At 40.7% G+C, this 17168-nt stretch overlaps 1 protein-coding gene across 12 annotated transcripts in view; it reads left to right on the forward strand.

Annotated features, from left to right (window-relative positions):
- The window catches only part of slc12a7b (solute carrier family 12 member 7b), a 57970-nt gene that overhangs the window by 28464 nt on the left and 12338 nt on the right, over window positions 1-17168 (forward strand). For all 12 annotated transcript variants that reach the window (XR_015034530.1, XR_015034531.1, XR_015034533.1 and 9 more), the window contains exons 2-12: window positions 6599-6693; window positions 7465-7596; window positions 9617-9763; window positions 12305-12359; window positions 12589-12719; window positions 13222-13463; window positions 14113-14324; window positions 15292-15459; window positions 15567-15665; window positions 16107-16164; window positions 16680-16854. Coding sequence is in view for 8 of the 12 variants with exons in the window: in XM_085763669.1 (XP_085619795.1) it covers window positions 6599-6693; window positions 7465-7596; window positions 9617-9763; window positions 12305-12359; window positions 12589-12719; window positions 13222-13463; window positions 14113-14324; window positions 15292-15459; window positions 15567-15665; window positions 16107-16164; window positions 16680-16854 (1514 nt within the window). In the remaining 4 variants the exon portion in view is untranslated. The remainder of the gene's footprint in view (window positions 1-6598; window positions 6694-7464; window positions 7597-9616; window positions 9764-12304; window positions 12360-12588; window positions 12720-13221; window positions 13464-14112; window positions 14325-15291; window positions 15460-15566; window positions 15666-16106; window positions 16165-16679; window positions 16855-17168) is intronic.

The raw sequence follows: 17168 nt of genomic DNA on the forward strand, positions 1-17168 counted from the left end.
AAAGACCAGGCTGCCACCTCTGCAGTATATGCCTGCCTGGTCAGTCATCATCATAACTGAGCTGGGATGTGGAGCTGGACAAGGTTGTAGAAATTATTTTGGCCCAATGTGATCTGAATCTTTTTTTTTTTCCCCCACAAATTGCAAGCAGAGTGTGTAAAGTGGGTAAAGCTGAAGGTCAGTCGTTGCCGTCGTCCTGCAGCTTTGACTCATGAGGTAATGAGGACAGCTGATGTAAAGGACTCAGATGTTTCAGTGAGTGAGGAAGCGCCGTGCAACCGGATCTCATCATGTTTGCACATAAACATGAATTTCCAGGAAGCTGAGTAAATTAGTCCAAGGTAACTGTGGCAGCATTTTCTAATGTGCACAGAGGCTAACATCTGTTAACTAGGCCAGAGTGTTGTTACTGTATATGAATCTGGACCATGTCCCCTAGGACTGTTCGCCACAGCAGACCTACGGACACTCACACACACGTACACGTTGACATTTACACACCAATGATCAGGATTATACTGTATGTAGACTGACTGACGGACATCGATATCACAGATCATCTACATCTTCCTCTGCAGTGACAGATGTTATTAAACCCTTTTCTTCAGCGCCGTCTGCAGCGACTTGTGTGTATCTATTGGGAGGATTTTGTGGCAGCTGGCACCTCTGCCTAGTTTGGCATGGTGACGTCGTTGAAGTTCAACTACAGGTCACTGGAGGATTTAATGACAAGGAGGTGGCATAAAATTCGTCGTCACTCATCAACCTTTTTAGGTATTTTTAACCTAAAGGGGCATTACCTCACTGCTAGTTTAATTAGTGGTTCATTTCTGCTTGACCTACATTTAATTTCCAATCAATGAAAGTGCTGTGTGATTTCTGTCAGTTATGCAGTTCAGCGGTCAAAGATAATTTTCTCAATCACATTTTTACAGTTAAAGTATACATTTGTTAAATTGATTAATTATTTAGCCTTTGATATTATAGAAAATAGTGTGGGGGGGGAAAACATGCTAACCTCAAGTAATGCAAATCCTTAAATTGGAGTAAGCACACACTTCTTTCTTCTTTTTTTATGATTTAACAACCTATCTTAAATGATTGACTAATTGTTCAAGTTCCTAATAAGATACAATCCTTAAGTGATGTAATAATGTGTTGTCCATCATGACAGATCTGGCTTGGCAATACGACATGAGGGATAAAAACAAAACAAAAAGGATGTAAACATACAAAGATAAGATTGAAAGTTACTACTTAATCAAACTTACATTTTTCCCATTTGATTTTTTATGCTTTTCTACCTTGTCTTGATTTGTTGCGATTATTTTTTCCAAAAGCAATTGGCTTCACACTTTATTTAAAAAAAGAATTCAAATTGAAGTTCCTTTTTATTTTGTTTTTAACCCTTTTCTGTTCTCTCTTGTTTTTGTTTTGTCCTGTTTTGTTTTACATGCCATTGCTTCCCATCTACTAAATGAGTGAGCAGATAATTGAAGAGGGCTCTGTGTTACTAAATATTTTCTAAACTGTAATCGTGGAGCTTTTCCTGGCTGCAGTCATACAGTACTCCAGTCATTCATCGCCAAGAGCCTACCTTTAGTTACCGACCGTAAAGGATAGCGGTCACTTCCTGTTTGACATCTAAAGCACCTTACACATGTGCACGTTCTATAAGCAGAGACTTCACCTGATTCGGAAACAGTGTTGCCAGTTTTAGCCTCCTGCCGGGCGTCAAAGAGGATTAAAGCTAGTGTCATTTAAGACAATGATTACCTGTGGTGTATGTGTGTGTGTGTGTGTGTGTGTGGCGTCTGCGTTGGATAGGATAACGGGTTGACTCACCCTTGGCTGCATCCTTTCCTCATAGTATCATACAGAATGGCCATGATCATGAAACTCATTCCCTGTCATCCCGGCTTAATGAAACACTGCGACTGTGCTCTAACCTATTATATTCCACTATCCCACTCGTACTGTGTGTGTTTTTTTTTTTTTTTTTTTTTCAAAGAGCCACACAGCGCAAGGACAGAGTGACTTTCCCTGTGATTACCAGCGAGCTAAGCCACCACGCTCCAAGCCTCTTATTCCCCCCGCAGCTGGATCAAGCAGTAAAAGTTATCCATGAAATCCCCATCGCAGTCAGAGTTCACAATAGGCAGCTCCACTGATGGATGGATGGGTGGAGAGGTCCAGAGAGCTGTGGTTATGGCTGACTTAACAATGTGAGGGCCACCCTGGCAAACGGTGATATACGGTCGGCTCTCAGTGTTTCTCGTTCTCTCCCGTCCCGAGGCTTTGGACCGTTTAAGTTGTAGGAAGCAAGAAACTGTTTACACAACATTAAGTCTTGGATAAAGATCATAAACATAACATAAACACCAGATAAGTTCAGCTTTTTCACTGTTTTATCATAACACAGGCAAACCATTTAATTTATCAATCAGTTACATACTGTATTCATGCCGCATTTATCATTTAGCTTATAACAGAACTGTCATGAGCATCAAGGTTATTTAGTTTTTCATCTTGATTTACTTATTTTAGTTTAGTTTTAGTTTGTTCAACAAGTGACTAAGCAGTTTTTTATTTAGTCTTAGTCAGTCTTAGTCTTGGTTTTTTAAGTTTTAGTAGAAAACCTCTGAAACCTCTGAAGATGGACTTCCAAATTTGTGGGATTTGTTCCCTTTTAGTTGCATCCCATAAATGTTCCCATCAGTCCTCATCGCTCTACATTCACTCTTATCTACCTGTGGGTCATAGCCTACTCGAAGTTGTCCCATATTGAGCTGTGGCGTTTTCTTTCTGCAGCTTTGGACATCTCTAAGGAAAGTAAAACTAGGCTAAGGTTCATTGGCTTTTTTATTTTTATTTCAGGTTATTAAATTATTTTTTCACTGCCAGTTTTAGTTTTAGTCTTAGTTTCGGTTAACTATAATAACCCTGCGGCGGGGCGGTGCGTGGCGCAGTGGGTTAAGCAGGCGCCCCATATATTGAGGCTATAGTCCTTGTGCAGGCGGCCCCGGTTTGAATCCCGCATTGGACGGCCCTTTCCTGCGTGTCATTCCCCCTCTCTCTGCCTCCCCATTTCCTGTCTCTCTCGACTGTACTGTCAAATAAAGGCATGAAAAAAGCCCCCAAAAAAAACTTAAAAAAAACAAAACAAACTATAATAACCCTGGTGAGCAGCATTAGATAAGAGTTAATACAAAGAAGCTTGAATGAAACATTTCCTGGGGCTTTGAATAGTTTGAGTCATTAACAGTTGACAGTTTGATGGTGGTTCACTGTTTCTGCAGGAATTGCTGTGTCTGTCGTCTATTATCCGTTGTGTTAGTTTAAGGTTAGGACCACGGACTCTTTCTTTGCTCCTCAGTCACCACCTCTGCTCCGCTTCCTCTTGTATTTTTCCTCTTTTATGACTTTTGAACCTCATGTTTATTGTTTTAGTTTTTGTCTCATTGGCTTTTTATTTATAGTGTTTTATTGTCCACAAAGCACAATGTCACATTTTTGTCTGTTTGTTTTGCGAAGGCTTACGCCAGCACAGTTTTATTATTACCCTTGTTGCGTGGCAGAACTGGGATCTGCTTCGACTGCTGACTTTTCCTCTCTCCTTCTCACAACACTCAACAGCAGCTTGGATGTTTTTATTCTGTATATTATAATTAGATCTGATATGATGGGAAATTAACTAGATGAAATTAATCATTCATCTGCTGAAATTGGCTTTCTATTTTTTTCCTTTTCACTTGCATCATGGTTATTTGTGTATACCTAAGTACACTTATTGGAACCATCATATAGTTATGTGAATTAATAAAGGGAAGTGTGCTGTACTGACCCTCCCCTGGTTACACTTGGACCAGACTGCAGCCTGTTTGCTGTCTTAGCCTCTGCACTCGAACTTGTCCGTCCATTCAAAACATTTGCTCAGTGCGTTGCTGAGCAGGTTGTCGGCCACCACAAGCAAAGACACAGTGTGATTCACAGTTTGGTGCCAGAATGTCCTCTCTGTCTGAAGACGGGCTCTGGTTGCTGAGTGTTATGAGGACCAACTGTGTGTGTGTGTGTTCTGTTGTGGTTGGCAAGTAGTTGATGAAGGGAAGATGGTGCGTTTATTTGCTGGCTGCAATATCATGCGTCTTTCCTCCAGTGTTATCAGTGCTTTTGACGGATGAATTGAAATCCTTGCTCACAGGCGTCCAGTCACCTACTCTCCTCTTGAAATGATCCCACACTTTTAACCCCTAGAGGTCCAAGCCATTTTCCCCCATTTCTTGCCCGCCTGGTCTTCTTATCTAAAAATGGCTCTGTATCCTCAACCCTAGAAGGTATAATCAAATCAGTAACATCTTTTTTTTCAGCACAACCTAGGCTATCACAATATGTATGCTGCAGTGATGTCAGATGAATGTATAAAAAGTTAGATGTCCACAAATACAAAAGAAAAAACAAAATCGGAAATGTAATCACAAGTAATTTATTCAAAACACACAACAAATATATTGGAAGTTCTATTTACACATTTGAAAATTGTCTAATAAAGTGTTTTCTGTGAGAAGAGAACAAAAAAACACATCAAAGTCAAAATGTTTTACAACTATTTACATATAATACAAAAATGGTCTATTCGTTTTTTAGTTATATTCATAAGTGCCATTGGTAGTGACACGCCTGACCCCATCCTGGATGCCAGGTACGTGGACCCCAATGGTCTTGGCAGGAGGAGGGATGGTCACACTGATGCCACACAATTGAGCTGTCAGTTCCTGGAGGAATTCTTTGTGTGACATTGCTTCTTCTTGCCTCTCACTGCAAAGCTCCTTGTGCAGGAGGAAGCTGTTTGTGGCTGCGATATCCATGAAATGGAAAAATAGGGTCTTGTACCAGCGTGATGTTTTGTGGGACACAGTATAGTACTGGATGAGCTGGTCACTGAGGTCAACTCCTCCCATATACTTGTTGTATTCGCACACTGGTCTTGGGCATGTGATCGCCTCTTTGCTCCAGCCTCCAGCCACTTCACAAACAGCAGGGGGTCTTCTCGGATCCACCTGAATGAGCCTCTTCTATCTCTTTTAGTGAGGGCATTGGTGTTTGTGTGGGGGCAGCCTTTTCTGTTGTCCCTGTATGTGCCACATGCTCCGATGTTAAGACTGTGGAGATCGCTGAACAGTTTCGGACTGGTATAAAAAGGTAAGATGGATTGATTAGTGACATGACGGAGTCGTATGCGAGACCAGAGCCAGAGGGAAACTGCGATTTGCCCGTGTAGACTGTGAAGTCTGAGGTGAATCCATTGCTGCTGTCTGCCAAAACAAACAACTTGAACCCCCATTTCGTTGGCTTTGATTTTATATACTGGGTAAAACCAGTATGGGCCTTTGTGGCGACCATCCGCTCGTCAATGGAGAGGTTCTGCCGGGGGTGGTAGAAGGCTCTACATGTATCCTTGATGGTGTCCATCAGTGGCCTCAAGCGGAATAGCCTGTCGTGTTCTGCAGTGCCTTTCTTCGCATCATTCCTGGTGTCATCTTCTGGATCACTCATGTGGAGGTTTGAGTGATGCAGGAAAGGGTGAATTTCATAAATTACTGTAACACACAGGCCTGTGTTTACAAACTGCATTGATTGTGACTTATCCTGTACTTTCTTTGCTTCTGTTGCAAGTGAATTTCCCACTTATGGGATCAGTAAAAGTCTTATGTCTTATGCTTGTCACATGTTTGTGTTGTTAGTTATCTCTCGAACAAAATAAACATCTCTCTGTTTATTATATCATCACTAAATATGCCCAGTTAGCGAAACCCGAGACATTTGATTACCTTAATGTCTCATAACCACAGGGACCAGACAGAAAAATCAATGTCTGATTGTGACTGAGTTAATTATAAGTAGATTTTTATCCTGCATAGTTTTTGTTACTTGATTGTGGAAGAAGAAAACAGTGGCTTGGCATGCAAATTAGTTAAATAAGTATTGATGTGTTTGTCAAGCCAACTTGACTTTGTACTGTTGTTGTGTCATCGTGCTCAGATTTTGCCACGTCATTTGCAGTATGTGTGACTGTCCCATCTGATGCTGTTGTATCTAAATAGTTTTATTCAGCAAGTCTCACAGCTTTGACATTGTTCATGGAGCACACGACCTCCTCAGTGTCACATTGTGTTCAAATAATCTGCTGCTACATGAGCTGGACGGGTCAGTCGTACAGCTGGCTCTTCCTTTGTTTCTATTTAAATGTGTCTTGGATGAATTTTTAATGGCAACCTTGACGAAGGTCCAAAACATGGACATCCTGGTGTTAAAGTGAAACGTGGATCGTGTTGTTTAATTTATTTATCAAGTGGGTTATGAATCCACTAAATGTATTTTTTTCTAATGTGTGTGTGTATGTGGTTAAGGGCTACACACCTTTACAGCCTGTGCTTAGTGTGAATACAAAGGACCTGCAAACCTGAGACCAAAATTATTACAATCCATTGTTGACAGTGAAAACACTGAGTGTGTTTATTTGCCAGCCAACGCCCACATATTGTGCTTTGGTTACAGTGATGTGTAAACCTACACCACGTTTCTTCCTGTGTTTCCGCAGGTGATGGACTTCCAAAGGAAAACAGTCCCTTCATCAACAACACAGACATCGACAAAGGAAACAGCTACGATGGCACCAACATGGCTCTTTTTGAGGTAAAATGTGCAACAGTGCTCTCAACAATCTTCACCTTCAGATAACCCAGACAGACGCACAGTTCACCGGGGTGACTTACCGAACAAGGAAGCAAAGCAGCCTGATTTGTTTTGGCAAGATTGTACAAGCCATGAATGAAAAAACCCCAAACTGTGGGGTAGAAACTGCAGGTTGCGTTCACTTCCATAATTCTGCAGTTTAAATTAGAGCCAGCCTACGAAGCTGAGGCCATTCATTAATGCAGAGTTTACTAAAGCATCAGGGTAAGTTGTGGTGAACCAAATAAATAGTACTCAAGGAGGTGAAAGTACCAATTTTCTCTTAACTCAACAGCGCATCAGTCAAAGAGTTTATTTGTCTCAAAAAGCCCCGTGCATTCCTTTAAGTTTGTTCAACTGACCCGTTGCCAGGTGCTTTGCTCTGCCATTTGGCAGACCTTGCTGCTCTGTGGTCACTGGCCCTTGTATAGAATCAATTAAGCACTGCGGCTTCTGTTTTTACCACTTGCCATGAAGCTGATCCAACCGTGCTATTCTAAGATGCTTAGATGTTAGCGAGTTAAATACTGCGCTCCTCAGTTTGATCCGTGTAGAGTTTGCCCTTCTAAGAAAACAGTAACTAACCACAAAAAAAAGACCAATTTAGAGTTGACAAAGTTTTTTTTTTTAAACATCAAAGATGATTTTCCATGTTGTTGACAACAATAAAGGAATACTGGATATGAAATAAGTTGTTCAGCATGTTAAAAAAAACAAAATCTTTACTTGCAGGAGGAAATGGACAGCAACCCCATGGTGTCATCTCTCCTTAACAAACTGGCAAACTACACCAACCTCACGCAGGGCGCCCAGGAGCACGAAGAAGCTGATGAAGATGAGGGGCCCAAGAAGAAAGCTGTTAAGGTAATTGTCTAATATGAAATCTGTGTCACAGCTAATACAAAAGGTGCTCTCCCTTTTTGTTTTGTTTTTTTATTCTTTTTGCCCTATAACAGGAAGTTTGGATATATTCAATGAGGAAACTTCTCATACCAGAAACAGTTTTGCAAGTTAAATCTTGCAGCAGTGTTATTGCAAATCCAGTCAGGCAAGGCAAGGCATTTTATTTGCGTAGCCCATTTTTACAAACAGTTTGTCTTTAGTTTATACAGCATCATTACAACATCCTCTGCCCTTAGACCCTCACATTCACTGAGGTAAAAACTCCCAAGAAAACCCTTTTAACAGGGAAAAGGAACAGAGGAGGGATCGCACACCCAGGACGGGCAGACGTGCAATAGATAAACAGTTTATAACACCGAATATGGAAAGACATGGAAATTGAATCAGGGAGTTTGTATTGCATAAACTTATTTTGGAGGGATTGTAAGAGTACTGTAGGTCCTTGGTCAACAAACAACAAACAACAAACAAGTTACCTTAAATGCAATATCTTATTCTGAAGGCAATAAACACTACAGAGCTCACAAAATACCTGTATGACCTGTTGACCCTGCTGGTTGGGTCAGAGAAGGAGGTGGGAGGGGGTGTACTGTTACAGTTTTTGACAGGGATTTAAAGAAGAAAAATGTAACACTGGCAGTCTGGCCTCTAGTCAGCAGCACAAACTCTCGTCCCCTTCCGACCATTTGTACTGTTACTCCTCATGTTTCAGTTTTTTAGGGGAGAAGAATTAAAAGTAGCCACAGTTCTGCCATGCGGCCTGTAGATGCTTCTGTAACCGCAGCCTCAGTCCCAGGCTAGTTGCGCCATCCTGTCCCCCCTGAATGGAAATAGGCCTCTGGTTCCTCCCATTGGCTCGTAGGAACATCTTAAAGAAATAAGTGGATGAAGCTGACACCATTGTCGCCCCTCTTTTGTCTGAACCAGTGGGATTAATGCTGTGCATTTGGAGATAAATGGCAAAAAAGGTAGCTGCTTGTCAATCTGAGGTGATCGATTTGATGTTGTTGGGTTTTTTTTGTTCTCTCATAGAAAAGCTTAATATATTCCTCTTTGCCTGGGTTTTTTTTTATAAGCTGTTGCGAAACTAGTGTGGAAGGATTGAAGGATTTTCAACAACTTGTGTTACTGGTCATTGGATAGTATAAAGTGGTTTATATGAATGATGCCTCTGTCACTGAGATGTAAGTCTTACATACGTTTCTTACGCTAGCTCACATTACGCTCCTCACATTTTTAATGGAAGCAACTTTTGCTTTGGAAATTTAGCATTTTCTTTTGTGTCATTATGATTGAAGAGGGGTTAGGACTAGATTTTGATGGACTGAACCACAGCTTTTCTGTCCTTTTTATTAAGCACTGGAAGAATCAGCAACACTGTCCGAGACTGAACCTAGAGGTTGACTGATGTGTTTCTTTCCGAGCCGATTCTCATAATGCATAATGCTGCACCAAGTTTATGCACGTTTTCTAAGCTGTTGAGGTGTTTGTATTGTTTTGGCAACCAATTTGTATCACTGGACTTAAGGTAAATAACAGACACTTATGCAAAACTCCTTGACAGCACCACACACTCCATCCTCCAACATGATCAAGGTTAATTGCAGAGTAGCTGGTTTGATGGCTTCTCTGTCCTGCTCAGTGTCTTTTGGAACAAAACAAATTGACTTGTTCATAAGATTTTGGATGTTAAGATGATGATTTTCACCAATATCAGCTCTGCACACTCACTGGATCTCCTAATACTCACTAATGCACATCGATTGTCATCAACCAATCAGATCGTGCCTTAGGCAAGACATTTCTCAAGAAGACAGAGTGGTGTCTACAGAGCCAATTAATAAATGATGCTGTATCTAAATTGTACTTGACACAGTAACTGCTATGTGGCTTCACATTGTGTTGGGCTGCCATACTGTAGATAAAACTGTGTATAAACATAATTCTAATCGTCTTTTCTTTCCCATTTCATCCTCTATAGAGCCCACAGATGGGGACCTTCATGGGCGTCTACCTCCCCTGCCTCCAGAATATCCTGGGGGTCATCCTGTTTCTCCGCCTTACGTGGATTGTCGGCACAGCCGGCATCTTGGAGTCCCTGGCTATTGTCGGCTTGTGCTGCTCCTGTGTGAGTACTCGGGATACAAACAGGACTCTTGCTGTGGATTTTATTTATGCTTTATGAGAGGATTTAGTCAGAGTCGGAGTCAGAGTGACAAAGATTATGTAAGAGTGAACTTAATGTACATAGCCAGCTCTTTAGTGTATTAATATGACTACATTAGCACACCAGAGTGTTTTTTGCTGACACTGGGGGCAGAAGCAGTTTCAACCTTTAATGGCGGACTGATGCAACTGCAGGATTGACAGCAGTAACGAATGACTGGTGAATTGTCTGTGGCCACAGATCCCTCCTATATTTAGCCACTGTGTCTCCTCTCCATTTCCCATACACTCCTCTAACTTTTTAATGGCACCTGGCGGCCTGACGTCTAATCCGTCCATCTGCAAAGTGTCAGAAATGTAGCGACGTGCCACACTCACACAGTGGCTATATTTGCCAATCCCAGGGCAGACAATGGATTACTAAAGTTTAATCAGGGAAAGTACAAAACAAAACCTCTCAGATGAATGCTCTCTGCTTCATAATGAAATGCTCTAAGGACGTAACACAACTAGTTTCACTTTCAATATGGCCAAGACTGAAAAAGTGACAGTGACACCAAACAGTAAAAGAATCGAACTTAAAATGATCAAGAACTGAGAAATACATTAGACTCCATGATTCCTAGACATTCATTTGTATTTTTATTTGTCAGAAATACCAGATTTTGAATTTGATCCGAAGGAAATAGTAATGTTATGAATTCGAATTAGTTCGAATTAGTTCGAATTCTTAGTTTTATGAATCGTTGCCTTGTAAGATCGCAGCCCCATTTCATATATTACAATCTAGCTAAAATGCGTTGGCAGGTTTACCCCCCCTCCCCTGCCATGGCATCACTGCTGTTACATAATAAGAGAGCGAAGCTTAGTCAAACAGATTAATGGTCATTTTCACCGCTTAGACCCCATCTGACTTTGTACTGATGGTTCCACGTCAGCCACCTGCTTTTAGGTCACATTTTATGCCGTGGGTCCAACACCACCACAAATATCTAAAAATAACCTAATGGGAATTTCATTGAACTTCAGTTCAGAGCAGTAATGGTTTATTATTCTGCTGTGTCCCCTAACAGCTGGCTGTGTTTAATCTTTTCCGTTGTGTGCTCTTATGGTCATTCGATAATTTATCTTCATTCATTCGCTGTTTTACACATTGAAAGCTGCAGTAGAGAGTAAAGGGTGACACAGTGGTCCAATGGTTTGCCCTGTTGCCCTGCAGCAAAAAGAGTAAAACATAGTGTAACACTGTTGTGAGTGGTTGTTTTTTACTTTTATGTCCAGACTGTTTACCCCCTATTATTATTTGGGATTGGCTGCAGCTCTCCATCGACATCGAGTGGATGGACACGATTAAAAACTAATCAATCAGTTCCTCCCCTTCATTATGATTAGTGTGAAAGCTTTAATGGTAATACATTAAGTTTAGTTTCAACACTCACGGTAGAAAAGTTCTTGTGTGACCTTGACGTTTAAGAAGATCAACATTTTGTTCTTCTGGTTGAGTTTGTCTGAAGTCCCATTGCAAATCAATTTCCTAAAATGGAAAGAATCGAAGTGTCAGCACTCACAAATTACTATTAATTTCAGCTCTTGGCTTTCTTCAGCGTTAAATAAATGTCCTACACTTTTCAGGTGGCTGTAAAACAAAACAAAACAAAACAAAACAAAAGGAACTGAGTTCAAATGAATTATGGGAACTGTGAGTTAACTTTTTCACATTTCCCCAGTGAGGGTGTAACAGCCAGTGCTGTGTTTTACTGTAAATACTTTGATTAATTTACGGTCAGGTCCAGCTACAGTAGCTGCTTAGGGCTTCAGTGGAAGTGGGAGGTAAATCTGTCAGTTTAATTGGCTTTACTCCAGCTCGTCTGCCACTTTAAACCCGACGCCCAGCAAAGAGCACACAAGGTTTATCTTGGCCGTGTCCTTGTCCTTATTACACTTTCTCCTCTTTCCTTTGTCCTCTTCCTGTCCCCTGCCTTTTCACCTTCATGCTACCCCCCCCCCCCCTCCTCTCTTTGTTTCATCTCTTAACTTTTATGCCTTTCTTTTCTTTGTTCTTCTTATCTCCAGTCTCCTCTGCTCTGTCCTTTCTCTCTCTCTCTCTCTCTCATCCGGAAGCACTGTTAGGTAACAGGCTGATGTAAATATCCTCCACAATGACTGATTTCACAGAATGGCTTGTATCCATTACCAATCCGCAAGATTTAGTAGAGCATTAGCCCCTAAGAAGTATTTTAACAGGCTCAGCGCCAGATTGACCTCTTCAAAGATCCTATTGTTGGGGAAAATCTCCAAAGTTCATGGAAGGAAATAATTATGAGGTGGGCAAGGAGCTTTGTGTTAATTATCAATTCACCTCTGATCTTCACTCTTCCACAAGAGGAAATTACTTCCGGGCAATAATGACATGGCAGATAACCTTGTCGCAATACATTTAAAGAAATATTGATGAATCTATCAATAAAGCTTTGATGTTTTTCTTCCTTTCCTCTCCCCACAGACCATGCTGACAGCCATATCCATGAGTGCAATCGCTACCAATGGTGTGGTGCCAGGTATGACGCTTTGGTGCTAAAACATACAGTTTAACAAACTCTTTTTTTGTTTGTTTGTTTTAATATATTTCACAAGCTGGTGTTCACAAGCTTCAGATGGAGTTTTACTATTTCCCAGCTTTAAATATTTGAACATAAAATCCAACTCTTTCTTCCTTCTCAATTAATTACAACATCCTCTTCCTCATAAAAAAACGTTCCTGCTGTGTTTTGTTTTTCTTCTCCACAGCTGGAGGCTCCTACTACATGATTTCCAGATCTCTTGGTCCAGAGTTTGGTGGAGCCGTCGGCCTCTGTTTCTACCTGGGGACAACGTTTGCTGGTTCCATGTACATCCTGGGTACTATAGAGATTCTGCTGGTAGGTGCTGGTGGTTTATCAACAAACCTCTATTAACAATTCATCCACATGAGTTCATGCTACTTACCCAGGCTCACATTGTGCAAGGCAAGGCAAGGCAAGGCAGCTTTATTTATGTAGCGCATTTCATACCAAGGGGCAACTCAACAAAACATTTAACAGTAAGAATTCAAAATGGGGAAAAAAGCATAAAAAACTTTTTAAAAAATTTAAATAAAACCCCAAATAGTTAAAATTGGAAACATTAAACATACAATGAAAAGCAAGAAAAAAGAATGAAAGAAAGTACAGGAAAGAGAGAGAGAAATGTAGAGCATAAAATATGAGTAGGATGAAATATTGATTTGTATAAAAATAATTAAGAGAATTTACAGTGCACATCTAAGATTAAGATTTAAAGTTCTTTAAAAGAGCTCATCCATAAGCACATGAAAAGAGAAATGTTTTTAACCTTTATTTAAAAAGACTAAGTAATGTTTGTTTTTTTGTCTTATTTTTGCAGACTTACATTGTGCCTAAAGCGGCCATCTTTGTGGCCGAAAAAAAGGAGGACGAGGTGGATGCCCTGCTGAATAACATGCGAGTTTATGGCACATGCTGCCTCGCGCTGATGTCTGTGGTCGTCTTTGTAGGGGTGAAATATGTCAACAAGCTAGCTTTAGTCTTCCTGGCCTGTGTCATCCTGTCCATCCTCGCCATCTACGCTGGAGTCATCAAGACCATCTTTGAGCCACCAGATTTCCCGTGAGTCCGGTTTACAGTGTCATTCCCCCTCGTTGAGCTACAGTGACAGTTTTTCTTTTTGTCTAGAAATATGTATGGATGTTTATTGATTTTCAAGAGAAAACATTTAAAAAAGAGAGAGAGAGAGGAAAAAAACATAGAAAAAAGAACAAATAACATACAGAACACACACTTGGCTCACATTTTTAAGGTAATTTAGTAGTGGGTCCCATGTTTTGTCAAACGCATCTCCTCTATCTTTCTTTATAGAATCTCAGTCTCTGCTGATGTAAAGTGTTTGACAATTCTCCCAACCACAAATTATATGTAGGCACAGAGTCCATTTTCCACACACATAAAAACAACTTTTTTGAAGTGCCAGTGACCATCCCAAATTAAATTGCTCTTCTTTCAAATGTATTGATAGAAGAAAGGACACTTGTGGCCCTCTAGTTATGATTATCACCAAAAACCTCAGAAAAACACTGAAAAATACTCTTCCAATATGAATGCCCGGAAGGAATGTGCTAGAGTACCTATCGTGGATTTACATTGGTTACTTACAGTCACAGTTTTTAGCTTCATTAAATAGCAGTTGCCATATTTTAAAAACTAAACAGTCTGTTTTTTTTGCAGATGTCTAACTCGTATCCTTCTTTCCTCCACACAGCGTTTGCATGTTGGGAAATCGCACTCTGCAGAACCACGGCTTCGACAAGTGTCTGAAGACGGAAATCGTGGACAACGTGACCGTCACAACCAAGCTGTGGGCGCTGTTCTGCAGCGGTCCTGAGCTCAACGCCACCTGCAACGAGTTCTTTGTCAACAACAACGTTACTCTGGTGCAGGGCATCCCTGGGCTGACCAGCGGAGTCATCTCAGGTTGGAGTGCATGTTTAATTTCATCCAAAAAATCATCCAGAATCTACTTTGTTTCTGTTAATCCCTTGCAGCCAGCATGCTCAGGCATTTGTGAAACACTAACCTCTTAGTAGAAATTTACACAGCTGAAGACAGACTGCAATATTTTATTAAACACAGCGCAGACAGACAGGTCATTCCCCCTGTTATGTAACTGTTGGCCTATGCAAATGCATTCCTGTCATATTTCTATTGAGGTTACCGGGGTCTTTGTCTGCAGCTACGAAGTGATGATATACTGTATGTTCATATCACTCTGCCTTCTGCCTTTATTTTCTTTAGCTCCTCTCCAGTCTTCCTTAAATCACTCCTCCTTAACCATATTTTTATTGCCTTTCACAGAAATATATTCCTTCCCCTTCTTAATCAGTTAAGGAGGAGAATTTATTTTATGTTTGTTTGGAAACCTCTGGACAGATTACATCAGCTGCACACATTCCCCTTCTTGTATGGTTTTAATAACAACCAGCAGCAGCACCAGCACCAGGACCAGCCATTCACTTGCTGTATCACTTAGCTCTAATGCACTGGACTAATTGATTACTACATCAAAGCAGTCTGGCTGTTATTCAAGTCATAAAACTGATTTTACATATTTTCCTCATGCTGCTTTTGATCTACCACAACAATTTGTGTGTTTATAAATGTATTAAATTGTATTATGTGTTAAATTATGTCCATTTCGCTTCAGTAACAGCAGCGTGTTTTTATTTCTTCTTGCTCTAATACTCTGATTTGGCCTGAGAGTGTTTCACAAGACTGTTGTCTCCAAATCTACAGCCATCTTATCCCCTTTAACTAATACGCTGAGTTTGTATCTCTTTTTCTGTCAGTCCATTTAAAGACAGCTCATGATATTCCCAGTTGGGATGAATTGTAAAACTGTTTGATAACGCTGCTAATTACTGTGTTCCTGTCTCTCCTGTAGAGAACATGTGGTCAGTGTACGGCCCTCTGCACATGTTGGTGGAAAACGACAGGCTGTCATCTGTTGGGACAAGCGACCCCGCCCAGGACATCTACCTGCCCTATGTGGTCAACGACATCACCACCTTCTTCACACTGCTGGTCGGCATCTACTTCCCCTCTGTCACCGGTGAGAATGATAAATGACCTACAGTACACTGGTTACTCTGTCAACTTGTGTTTTACTTCTATGATCATTTATTCATTATCAAACTGTGTGTGACCAACCTCTTCCAGGTATCATGGCTGGTTCAAACCGGTCAGGTGACCTGAGAGATGCCCAGAAGTCCATCCCCATCGGGACCATCCTGGCTATCGCTACCACCTCTTTCATCTGTATCCTTAAGCCTTTAATCTGGCTCTGCTACAATGAAATGACTATGTAGAGCTGTTGGTTTAAAAAGATAATTTACTTTTACAAAATATATTAGTATAAAGTAAAATTGTAAGCATTACTTAAGTGGCTGATATAGTAGATCCTACCCTGCGTTTGTTTAAAGATCACAATCACATGGATACCACCTGTCAGTTTGTGGTTGTTGAGTCCTATTGTGTTTTTTTTCTATGTCTTTTAATTGGGTATTTATAATACAAACACATTGATTACAGAACATACAGAACAGATACATGAAATAATGGGACAAATCAAAATAAAGAATGAAATAAATCAACAGAAATAGGACATATCAGGTTGACCAAGAAAAAAACAATAGGTAAAGTTTTAATATTGTGTTTTTAAAGCTTCTCAAGTTTACTTCCCTAACCGGTGTCTCCCAGACGTCACCTGTGTGGTTCTGTTTGGCGCCAGCATCGAGGGCGTTCTGCTTCGAGACAAGTAAGAGTTTCAGAGAAAAGTGGCCCCACTGGAGGGGAATATGAACATTAGCACAACGCTGTGTGCACATCCTCTTATAAAATGCCAAAATGCTATAATAAAACTAGCTTTTACCAAACAGTCAAACAGGAATAAACGGTGAGTTTGTTAGAGTCTATTTGCTGCTGTTGGATTAAGTTATATTTGGTTCTACAGTTTATATTCATGGCAACAGGACATAGATGTTTGGCTGTCAAAACAAACCACAACGTGTGTGTGTGTGTGTGTTCATTGTAAGGAAGGAACTTGACACCCAGCAACACAGAGATGTATTTTTAAAGTTTATGGACAACAATGAAGCTCAATGGCTCGATGGAGTGATGTAATGCTTTTTATACACACCCAGTACTTTGGGATTTGTTAACATAGGATAAAAAAACATTTAATCAGATCTATAATCTAACTACAGTATGAACATATGTACAGTACACAACAGTATGGTCCAGTTAACGAGTATGGTCGTTTTTGTTTTGCAGATTTGGCGACTCGGTGAAAGGGAACCTCGTCATAGGCACGTTGTCGTGGCCGTCGCCCTGGGTCATTGTGATTGGCTCGTTCTTCTCGTGCTGTGGGGCGGGGCTGCAGAGTTTGACCGGTGCGCCGCGCCTCCTGCAGGCCATCGCACGAGACGGCATCGTACCTTTCCTACAGGTTAGACTCACATTCAGCTCAGATACTGTCAAAGGAACCTTCATCGTTACATACTCATCTTTAATTTCCACTCTTCACTGTGTGTGTGTGTGTATTTATGTTTATTAAAGACTCCTATTAGTTGCTGGGCTTTCCAGCAGCTACTCTCCCTGGGGTCTTGATCACTGAAATTATAATACAATACATATTTTCATTAATACATTGACATACATATTCACAACCATTAAAATACATTACATACACACACACAAACATCTCAACACAAGACAAAGAAACAATCTCACAACACAATTCAAAATACACTGACATAGACA

This window comes from Trachurus japonicus, chromosome 20, assembly GCF_045865225.1.
Source record: "Trachurus japonicus isolate A0001 chromosome 20, Traja_1.0".
Classification (NCBI taxonomy): domain Eukaryota; kingdom Metazoa; phylum Chordata; class Actinopteri; order Carangiformes; family Carangidae; genus Trachurus; species Trachurus japonicus.